Source organism: Mya arenaria, chromosome 4, assembly GCF_026914265.1.
Source record: "Mya arenaria isolate MELC-2E11 chromosome 4, ASM2691426v1".
NCBI classification, from domain to species: Eukaryota; Metazoa; Mollusca; class Bivalvia; order Myida; family Myidae; genus Mya; species Mya arenaria.
Window position 1 is genome coordinate 62,526,570 of NC_069125.1, and position 12,085 is coordinate 62,538,654.

Genomic DNA, 12,085 nt, shown 5'->3' on the forward strand with positions numbered 1-12,085 from the left:
TTGAGCCAGTTCCTAATTTTGGACAGTACCTACAACTTATGGACACTTAACGCAAGTGAGTGACGCAACACAAGTTCATATAAAAGTATATTTCACGCATACTAAAAAACTAGAAAATACATGAAAGTTCCCCAATATAGATATTAAGGTCAAAGAAATATACTGAATATCCCATGTAGATACCTAACAAAGAGACATGCAATGACGCAAGACCATCACATTCGCCCTTAGCAATGTGATCATAATCTTCCCGTAAGGCGTGGTTAAGATTCACAAGTACACGAATATAAAAATAACATTTATGGCCTTGGATTTCAGGAATGAGTTAAACACAGAGCACATTAAGATCACTATTTGAACCAATCTTCAATCTGGCATTAACAAAACAAATATTATACAAGATGTATGATCAATGGCAGACGTTCAAAATAAGTTAAACTATAGCAACAGTAGATATGAATTGACGACTTTTCAGTTCTGTGCGCATTAAAAGTCATTAGAAATAAAAACAAATCTTGGTTTCTAAAACCTTCTTATAACATTGCAGTGGTCGAAATTAGCACAAGCCTGCAAGCCCTGCACTGGTAAAATGTCTTCCGGGCTTGCTCAAATTCTGAAGTTTATATAGCAGGGCTTGTTAAAAAATATGAGTCCATGCAATATTATAAGAATTCGGGCTTGTTTATCCGAAAGTCTAATTTCAATGACTGACATTGGCAATTTCTTTGGTTATTTAACCATTTAGGTAAGACGGTCTTCTGTTGCTCTTTCTTACTATTATTACAGCTTCAACAGTAATAGTAAAAAGTAATGTAATGATCCTTCGTTGCATCATGGTTGAAGGACTTTGATACACATTTATCAACAGAAATAAAGGGGCCTTTGTAAAACAATGTTCAGACATCATCTGTTTTTTTCTTCTTTGCAACTCTTTCGGCGTCCCGGCGTTCCAGTCTAAATCGAATGCTATTGCGGTCTTTAAACCTGTCCAACCATCCCGGAGATGCAGCAAAATCATGTATTCCCATCTCATCCGCCAATTGAACAGCTTTCATTTTTAGCACGTTGCCATTAACAGTTTGGTCATGTGTATTAGCGAGCCATTTAATCAACTCTGCTTCAAGCTCATCCCATTTCCCGGATTTCATAGTTTTCCGTTTTGGACTGAAGTTTCTAAAACCTTCCTTTATAGCCGTCGTGTTCTTCAGCCAGGTAGACAAAGTACTGCTGTTGATGTTCAGTTCACGAGCTATTTGGGCTTTGGTCTTAACGCCTCTCTCTACTTCCAGTAGTGCGTTGAATTTTACTTCAATAGTCTTCGTATTAAATCTGCGCTTTGTAACTTCACTTTTACCTCCGCTATTGGTCAAGAAAGAACGCAGTTCTGAAGACCTACGATCCGAACTAAGGTTTGCCTCTCGGTCATAGTGTATGTTACACTTCCTGCTTAAACAGTCTTTCTTTGAATTCATACAGTTTAAATCTTTTGAAGAAGAAACTAAACATCTGACCGGAGAAGGTTCTTCTGTTGAACTGTCCATAACTATGGATTCAGTGTTTCTCGTATTAAGCTTATTTTCAGGCAAAACTTTGCAATTTACAGCTTCAACAGAAGAATAGTCACCATTAATAAAGTTCTCAAAGTCCATGTCACTTGTATTATCATCCATAAATATCACTGCCTCTGGCTCAATTTTCACTTCATGCACGTCCATATTACCCTTCACTGTGTTTTCCAGGAATGTGTCTTTAGGCACCTGTTCTTCGCCCTCTACAACATTCACAACCAGATTACTTGTAACATTTTGCTTTATTTTTTCTTCTCTATTCTGATTGATCTTTCTTGCATCTTCTTGAACATGCTGTGAAGTACCATCTTCTTTAAAATTCGCTCCGTTTTTATTCAAACGAATGGTAACGCGGTCATTAAACCTGTCTAACCATCCCGGAGATGCAGCAAAATCATGTATGCCCATCTCACCCGCCAATTGAACAGCTTTCATTTTTAGCACATTACTATTAACAGTTTGGTCATGTGCATTAGCGAGCCATTTAATCAACTCTGCTTCAAGCTTACCCCATTTCCCAGTCCTCATAAGTTTCCGTTTTGGATTGAAATTTCTAAAACCTTGCTTTATTGCCACGGCGTTCTTCAGCCAAGTAGACACAGTACTACTGTTGATGTTCAGTTCACGAGCAATTTGGGCTCTGGTCTTAACGCCTCTCTCTACTTCCATTATGGCATTGAATTTCACTTCAATAGTTTTCGTATCTATTTTACGCTTTATACCTTTACGATTTCCTCCATTGAGGCTTGCTATTCGTTCATGATGTCTGCTGTCCTTTCTTTCTCTTAAACAGGATGTCTTTGAACTCAGACTGTGTAAATCATTTGATGAAGAAGCAAAAACTCTGGTCGGAGAAGGTTCTTCTGTTAAACTATTCTCACAATCATTTGTATTCTTATCTACAACTTTGGAACTGAATTCAGCGTTTCTGGCATTAAGCTTATCTTCAGGCACAACTTTACAATTAACAGCTTCAACTGAAGAATAATCTCCATTGATAAAGTTCTCAAAGTCTACGTCACTTGTATTATTATCAAAATAAAGCACAGCTTCAGGTTCAACCTTGACTTCAATGAAGTCTGGTTTATCATTAGCGTAGTTTTCACTCCATGTGTCTTCAGACAACTGTTCTTCGATATCTACATCATCTGCAATCAGACTACTTAAAACCTCTTGCTTTATTGTATCTTCACTAATCTGTTTGAACGGATCGACGTGCTGTGAAGTATCATCTTCACAAACATTTGCTCCTGTTTTCTCCAAACTCTCATCAAAACCTGCAACGAAAGTCAAATAAAATGAGATTAATCTTAAAACTTGACTCCTATATTAGATAAATATAAGCATTAGCCGCTTTTAATATTGTTATATTCCAGATTTTTTCCAGAAACATTATTATAATACTGTTTTGGTTCACAAAGTGATTAAGAGCAGGTCTCAATTTCTCAAACAATCTACAATTTCTTAGGTTCAAGCTTAGCACACATCTCATGGTAGTTTATCATTTGTGTAATATTTAAATTTTGAAAAGTTCTGTGATTTCAAATGAAATTATCTTAATGATTACATCGATTAACTTTTTTGTACAGTTTACAGTTTTAAGTGAGTAATTTGGATACTAGTTACGCTGATTTTTTTTCTAAAAATTAGTATCTCACATTAACCTCAAAACAGAAATTTACATGTGAATTTTTTAACATGCTCAATTAGCTCAATTACAAGGCAAACATATTTTTCCTTCTAGGCATGAGTTTAATCTAAAGGCACGCATGTATCTAAACTGTACTAAAGCAAACATTGTCTTGTAGGAGACTCGAGACGTTGCTAACCAAAAAACGCTTATGTTATTCCAAGAACAATACCTTTGCAGAAGTCAGTAAACTTGAGCAGCTGAGGTGTTTCCTTGAAAAATTCCCGTCCCCGATGGCTGCCCTCGTATAGGAAAGTGATTTCCTCCACATTGGTTGCCAGAACAAGAGCTTCGTATCCATCTTTTAGTAAGGTTTCAACCTGCAGCAAAATGGGACAAGTATTATCTCTACACAAAACACAAATTGTCATGTTGTTCCATCATTAGTATGCAGAGATGTGTTAGTGAATTTTAGATACCGTATTAACATCGAGATTATATCAATGTTAAGTTTACAATGTTTAACCATTATATCAGTTTTCATTGGTAACATTTTTGTAAAAGGCAAATTCGTTTAATTGTATCATCCTCTTGATAAGGCAAAGTACATGGAATGGAAATCAAGTGTTGGTGAAATATTCAAACCGAGGCAATACGGCTGCAGAGTGTTGGACTATTATAAATGTGGGATATGACGTCTTGAGATATTAGTTTGTTTGCAATAATTGAAATAAAAGAATATTGTATATAGAGTGGCATTTAGAAATGACATAGTATCCTAGTTTTACGATCCCGTGTGACCTTTTTCAAAATAATCCACGATTTAATAGAGGCATATATTCTGACTAAGTTTCATTAAGATTAAAGCGGATATATGTTTGTTCCCACGATGTATCTAAGATTTGACCTTATGACCTAGTTTTTGCCCCATGTGACACTATATAAAATATAACGCCTCTAGTGCCTTCCCTAGATTAGACCAAATAACCTGCTTTTTGACCCCCACCCATGTGACCCACTTCAACAAGCAGTTGAAACTTGGTCAAAGGAAAAGTTCTGACCAGTTTGAACATTATCTAACCAATCCCTACTAATATATGGTTCCGATGATATTGCTTAAGACCAAAAAGGATTTGACCTTGTGACTCAATTTTTGATCACATGTGACCAAGATTTTAATTTGTCTAAGAGTTCATTAAGGAAATAATTCTTATTATGATAAATGAATAGTGGACCAAATATTATGTATTTATTGTTTTCCAAAGATTTATCTAAGATTCGACCTACTGACCTAACTGCTGACCCCAAGTGGCCCACTTCTACAAGCAAGAGGATCATACTGCAAAGTTTGAACATTATGATTATCTGACTAATTCCTATCATGATATGGCTGGGGAAAGAAAAAAAATGTTCCAGACGGACGGAAGAACAGACAACGCTTAAACAATATCACCCTCCCAAAACCTTAGGTTTGGCAGGGGATAATAACACCATAATGACACTACTATTATGATATGATATATTTAAAGGAGGTGATAAATAAGGAAATATTAATTTGTGTCTTAAAAAAACGTAACGTCTCTATAAAAATATAAATAAAATATCATTCAAACATTAATATGAAACTTTACCATAAGCTTTCTTTGTCTTATTGATGGATGGATTACAATTAATTTCTACCAACTCTGATAGTGGAAAAGGTTTATTTTGTTCCGATTTTGGTATAAGTTATTTGGAGCATGACACATTCAAAATCTGAACACGAATGACAGACATTTTTAATCATTACCTATTTTTATGTTATGTTAAGCAAAAGACTTCTTTAAAGTAAATATAATTATATAAATGCATTTTTTTTTGATTTTGCATTTCCTAATCAAAAAGATGTTAATAAAGACTTCTTAAAAATGTTTCATAGGTAAGTTACCATAGAAACATTTGCATATACTTCAAAAGGCTTTAAAGACTTATTTTCTTCATTGTGAAGGTAAGCTAATGGACATTCTATATATTCTATGTATGCTTTCATTCAAGATACTTTGTTTTGATACCTAGTAGGTTCAATGTGATACATTGTAGCTGCACATGTTTTACTGCATTCTAATTAAGTTGCTAGGTAAATAACTCACCAATGCTTGAATTTTACTTCGGGTCTTCGCCACGGCCATTCCCAGAATTCTACAACCACGATATAAATGAAATTAAAATAAAAAATACTCATTATATGTGAGACAGAAATATATGTATAACTGATAAGAACTTAATAAACTAGTTCTAGTTCACAAGGCTGCGGTATACATTTATATCGCCAATATATGAACACATCGATTCCAATCCCCGACCAAGGCGTTCTTAATAGCCCTTCAGGTTTGATATATGAATGTGTTGTCTTTTTGCATTTGTATATCTGATTTTGTTCCAAATGCTTTTCTTACTCAAATGTTGAATGAATGACTCAGAATTTCTAAAATTACAATTTTATTTGGACAAGAAGCGCCGCAGTGCAACGAAAACAGGTTTCTTAATATGGGCACTCAGAAATTATAGCCAATTAATTTCTTGTATGAGATATGAAAAAAAAGTAGCAGCCTTTAACTTTATTCATTACAAGGGAATCCCATGTAAGCTAGCTTTTTACATCACATACCTACACACCAACTTTCATCACTATACATCAATTCTTACTTAAGCTAAAGGACAGAAACTATTTTTTGATTTTTCTGTAACCATGACCTTGACTGTGACCCCGACCCCCCCTAAAAGCATTCCATTAAGCTAACTCTTCATATAAGCTTTACCTATACACCAACTTTCATCACTATCCAGCAATGCTAGCTGAAGTTATTGGGCAGAAACCAATGTTTGACGCTCACCCACCCACGCGCCTACTGACATCCCCATTCTAATAGCATTGTTTTTGTTGAAAACCTGGTTAAAAACTGGAGCTTATTGTTGTTCAAGTTCTAAGAGTCCACACATAATTGCTGAACAGAGTAATTTGAGTATATTCATTTCACATATTTAAGTATTCAGGGCCTTCCCCACAAAATATTTCAGACATTATGGAAATACATGAAATACTGAATGAAAAAATATGATATGAATATTCACAGGAGGCAGTAACGTTGACAGGACATACCATAAGGTCACGCCCCTACCTAACCAATTTTGTTCCAGATAAAAAATGATTGAAACATGATTATTTATCACACAAAACCTACATATATCAACGAAAAAATCCCAATTTAATATGCTATCATTTCATAGTTTACAATGGTTAGGCCTAAAAAAAATAAATGTTAGGGTTAGGGTTACATCCTTCTCAAAAAATAGGTAGGCTTTTTTTATTTATTTATTTATTATTTATTTTTTTATTAGGCTTTATAAAACAATGTCATTTTCATCATTGGAGAATGGTGTTAAAGTTATCTCCTGTATAACCATTTAAGGTTTTAAACTTCATATTTAAAAAAAACAACAAAAAGGGATTTTTTTTTCAAACTGACTATAAAAACGGTAGGGTCGGCGCCTATTCCGTAAGTTATTTTAGGGTAAATAAAAAAAATAAAATTTTACTTTAAAGCTGCACTCTCACAGATTTACCGGTTTGACAACTTTTTTTTTTTGTCTTGGAATGAGCCAATCTTTGTGTAAATATCTGCAAACCTGTGATATAAGACTACTGACAAAAAATTAGATTGCAGATTTTTATGTTTAGGTTCAAAAATTGATGTTTCATTGATGCATTTTATACATTTTTCTTAAACCGTTAGTAACGGTATAAGCAATAAAACATTAATTTTCAGACAGAAATAAGAAATTCACTGTGACCTTGACCTTTGGCCCAATGACCCCCCAAAAATAGGGGTCATCTACTGGACAGGCCCAACCTCCAAGTCAAGTTTGAGGGCCATGGGTGCAGGCATTGTCGAGTTATCACATGGACAACCTTTTACATGTATTATTCAAGGTCACTGTGACCTTGACCTTTGGCCCAATGACCCCCAAAATCAATAGGGGTCATCTACTGGTCAGGCCAAACCTCCAAGTCCAGTTTGAGGGCCATGGGTACATGCATTGTCGAGTTATTACTCAGACAACCTTTTATCATTCAAGGTCACTGTGACCTTGACCTTTGACCCAACAATCCCTAAATTCAATTGGGGTCGTTTTCTGGTCAGGCCCAGCCTCCATGTCAAGTTTGATGATCATAGGTTCAGACATTGTTCAGTTATCATTTGGAAAATCTTTCAAACCTTTTTACCATTAAAAGAACTCTGTGACCTTGATCTTTGACCCCGATGACCCCTAAAATCAATAGGGGTCATCTGCTTGTCAGGCCCAACCTACATGTCAAGTTTGATGACAATGGGTCCAGGGATTGTTGAGTTATCACTCGGACAAGCTTTGGTCTACGGACGGACCGACATGTGCAGGGCTTGATGCTTATTCTAATACTTGGTTGCCCTTTGGGCAACCACCTAGCCATTTTCACTTGCCCGAATGGATTTTTTACTTGCCCAATTTCTTGGGGCTCATTTTGTTGTCATAACCTATTTCCAGATTCAACCTGCCCATCAGGGCTTGCTGTATTTGAAATAAATCAGTTGTCATGAAATTTGTAACTTAGCACATACATTCAAATTATTAAGGATGAAATAAAATTGAATTATAAGAACGAACAGTCAACCTCTTATCTTAGCCTTGTAATCCTCCATTTATTTTGAAGTAAATTACAATTTATCGCAATGCAAAGTGAACTCGTAAAGTTCCAAAAACCGAGCATCCGAAAATTGGAGCAGTCCGAAAAATAGCCAAAATTACCATTCTTGCTGCATCTGAGTCCAGGAAAATTGTTTCCCCAAGACTCGACCCAGCGTCGTTTTAGTTTCTTTTCATACTTTTTCTCAGATGGCTTAGCCTTTTTTCGTTTGAAACAATAAAAAAACTTGACAGTGTCAACTGTCAAAACGCCATTTGTGTACATTGTGAGGGCATTAACTGGAATGCTAGCTATATGGATTTGGTGCAGCTCATGCGATTGGCCAATGGATCTAGACGGAATTACTCGAGCTCTATCGGAAAATATTCGGCAGTCTTCGCCATCGTAGTTTCGAATGAAAATGTCAGAGGAGCTCCGTTTGACCCGATTTTTCGAGTCAACAACCAATGAGTGCATTAGTTTCGGTTTGATAAATACTCTCCAAGGAGAGTACGGACTAATATTTTTTCTCCAGAAAAGTCGCCACTATGACAAGTTTTTTTTGTTACTTTGGGCAGGTAGATTCTAAAAACTACTGCCCGCCTGCAAAAATTACTTGCCCCGGGCAATCAGGCAGTGGTTAATGTCGAGCCCTGATGTGCAAAGCAATATACCCCTCTTCTTCGAAGGGGGGCATAAAAATATATAAAAAGCCTACCTATCATACCTGTTTTTGAAAAGGATGTAACCCTAACGAAACCATTTTTTTTCTTGGCCTAACCAAAAATTGTGAAGAGGCCTAGCCTTTTCATTTTGGATAATTTAAACGCGTGAAATTCTGTAAATTTGGAAATTTAAATGCGAAACGTCTCAAAATGGGAAATTCCACATGAGGATTGAAGGCACCTTTTAAACATGGGTCAAGGTATCCATATGATACTTGGAACTCGTGTTACAAAAAACAGGCTCATATCTTACATGTGAGTCTACTTCTAGCTGATTTTTTTCAATTATGACCTTTTTAATATGAAATGTGTACAAACACTTCACAGGGTCAAGTTTGAGAAGTCTAAAATGTATGGACTTCCTTATGATACACATGTAGATATTATTGGGGGGGAGAAATGTCTTCGACTTTGCTTTTTTAACATGCTGCAATGACAAAAGAGGGAGAGAGATCAGTTTTAATCTTCATAGAGTTGATTCTAAATCGAGGGAAAGAATTGATAACAATATATGGACTAATTGGTCCTCCAATAACATTTAAATTATACAGCATTCTACTGATTTAACTTAAAAGATGAAAAGAATAATTTGCTCAAACAGAATAATTTTTTATTGTAAATTTTTGAAGTAAGATCTTCCTTTTTGGGAAAAATATCTGGGAATTGTGAAAAAAATATCTGGAAATTGGGAAAATATTCAATTTTTCCCAATTGTGAAGTAGCCTTATTTCGGCAGGTAAAGAAGGTAAAAAAGCCCTGCCACTGCCCGCAGACAGGGAATTTTGCCAGGATTGGCTGGACCGAAACTCAAAGTCCCCGCTATTTCCCGGACCCAAGAGCTGTGGTTTGTATTGTATGTATGTATTTCTTTAGACCTTGCGGTCAAGGATGACCCGTGAAAGTGCAAGCACTTATTTCCAACGCGGTCCTTTCTTTTTGCTGAAGGGACAGCACGCTGAAGAGACAGTGGTGCGATACAAAGAAGTCCGAGTGCGATACCCTAGTTCTGGCTTCCATAACTTTAATGTTGATATTTATTTTTTTGATGTTTACAACACATTAAAGTTATGGCGTAACCCCCATAGTAAAGTCAACCAGAATCAATTGAGTGTGATGATGCAATTCAGTCACATGACCATGATGACGTCAATGGATTCTATTTATAGCATCAGATTCACATTGTTCATTTAGTCGAATCCAATTGCAGTAAGGCTGAAAATACCTTTTGATAAGTAAAAACAATTTATTTATTCCAAATTTGTTATAAGTTATTTACTAATTATTCGAAATAGAAAAAATATCAGCAAAATAAACACTACATTTGTGAGGTCAAATATAGGTCACATGGGTATTTTCTGAAAAATCTTGGTGTCAGTCACGTGATTAAATTTGAACACAACTATGACCTAGATAAGGAATGCTTGTAATAGGATTTATTAAAATGCTAAATCAACTATCTTTAAAGCGTTTTTTGGTTTTGAAAATGTGTTAGTGAACTACATTTTACTTCATTTACCTGAGGATACAGTTATTTTGTCTGTACAATGCATTCAAGTGAAATAACAGCGTGACATAAAAATGTCACGAATTCTGGTAGGGTTTGGATACGGCGTTCTCTTCAGCGAACACATCCAAAAAGGTAATATATAACGTGTTCGCTGAAGTTCTTTAGCTAGCGATACCCTAGCTCTTTTTTGAAGAAAAAGCACCGATACACGGGGTACAATTTTCCTGGGTTAAACCAGTACTGAGTACACCACTTTTCCAAGCACTACCCTTTAAATGCTGAGCACCAGGCAAGGGAGCTAGTTGGGATCGAATCCACAACCTCCCACTCCGTAGACGGACGCTTAACCTCTAGTCATTCTAAAATGCCGTCCAGGCTTTTTTTTTAAATGATGGTTCCAGGCTAACCATCATTAAAAAAAAAGCCTGGACGGCATTTTAGAATGACTAGCTTAACCTCTTGACCACAGAGACAGTGCATAAAAAAGAAGACATGACATTTTGAAACCTTTCTAATTACTCTGTGTTATTTTATAACAATGTCTTATACAAGAAAGCGGTGAAATACATGTCCACCAATCTTCAATAAGTAAATATCAAACATTGTAGATATTACCTAATTACGGTGTACGATTACCGTACGGGAAAATACATGTACTATTAGCGTGAAAGTTAACTTGTAACATTACGTTATTACTTGCATTTCTTGCTTAATTAAGGAGAGAAAAATACTAACCTTGTTTAACTTGATGTTATAGCTATGACCCTTCGATTTAATACCTTTAAAATGTTCAATAACAAATCAAAATTAAAATCAAAACATATCTACATTTTCGACTTTGGTAAAAACGTCCCATATTAAATCGGTAACATCGTATTGATCAATTCGCGAGACCAAAAATAGGTCAATATTGACAGTCAATGGAGAGAGCAGCTATGCGTACATGTGCTGCCAATTAATATTTAGCTGTGGTCCAGCGTAGCTTAATTAGCGGCGAATAATAAACACATGCACTCACGGTATGCGGATACGGTATTTACTTGTAGACCGTTTGAACTTTTTTATAAGTACGCAAATGCCCACCATTGCTGAATTCAACAATTTAAATCTCTGTATTTTTTTTAAGATGGACTTAAATACCAGTATCATGGCCATAGCTAGATACTGCATCGAATTGTAACTGCAGATTGTTGGCGGTATCCGCGCAGTTTGTCCGAACGCCATTGCCTCAATTAAACTTAACGCAATTTTCCACTACTGCAGTAGCTATTATTCAAATTATGAGTAATGCAATAAATAGTTCAAGTCAAGCGTCTTATAATAATTTGTATTAAAATAATAAAGAAATATTTTTGATTGTTGACAACATATTATGTTAACGTCGAACTAACATTGTCTTAATTGGGTTAAAGAATTTGCGAGACTTTGCTTATTCCGCAGTTTCTCTTAAACTAAGTAGGACTGCAACAATATGGATAACAGTTTTGTACACATGCTCAACACGTGTTTTTAATTAATTAATTATGACGTTAAACATTAAGACTAATTTAAAGTATCTGTTTTCCAGTCTCGGAGCAAAGAAAACATTAATTCTAGTTTCTCCGTCACGTGTCTAATTTCGTCATTGTTTTACCCCCCCCCCCCAATAGTAAACTATTTATAAACCAACATCTTTATAAGAAGTTAAAACATCTCAAAATGGTAAACAATTTAATATTAATCTGATATAATTGTCTAATAAACAATTTTACGTTATCATCATTAGTCTCAAACTTTTTTCAGCGAGTATTTAAAGGGGCTGTCTCACGTATGATAAAATAGCGAAAAAAAAAGAGAAGAAAATTGTCGAAAACTGACATAAACTTGTCAATGTATTGGAACTTACTAACTGAAGTGCCACATTGTTTACAATTTATTTAAGTTTAGCAGTTATTTCGTATTTTTCCATTAAAA

The 12,085-nt window shown here is 35.3% G+C and overlaps 1 protein-coding gene across 1 annotated transcript; it reads right to left on the reverse strand.

The window, feature by feature from the left end:
• Window positions 1-74: 74 nt before the first annotated feature.
• Window positions 75-10,993, reverse strand: LOC128229864 (uncharacterized). Its single transcript, XM_052941742.1, has 4 exons — window positions 10,868-10,993; window positions 5,328-5,376; window positions 3,431-3,578; window positions 75-2,845 (listed from the first exon to the last, which is right to left on the reverse strand). Exons 2-4 carry the CDS (start codon window positions 5,364-5,366, stop codon window positions 897-899), a joined length of 2,136 nt encoding a protein of 711 aa, XP_052797702.1. The 5' UTR covers window positions 5,367-5,376; window positions 10,868-10,993; the 3' UTR covers window positions 75-896.
• Window positions 10,994-12,085: the final 1,092 nt, after the last annotated feature.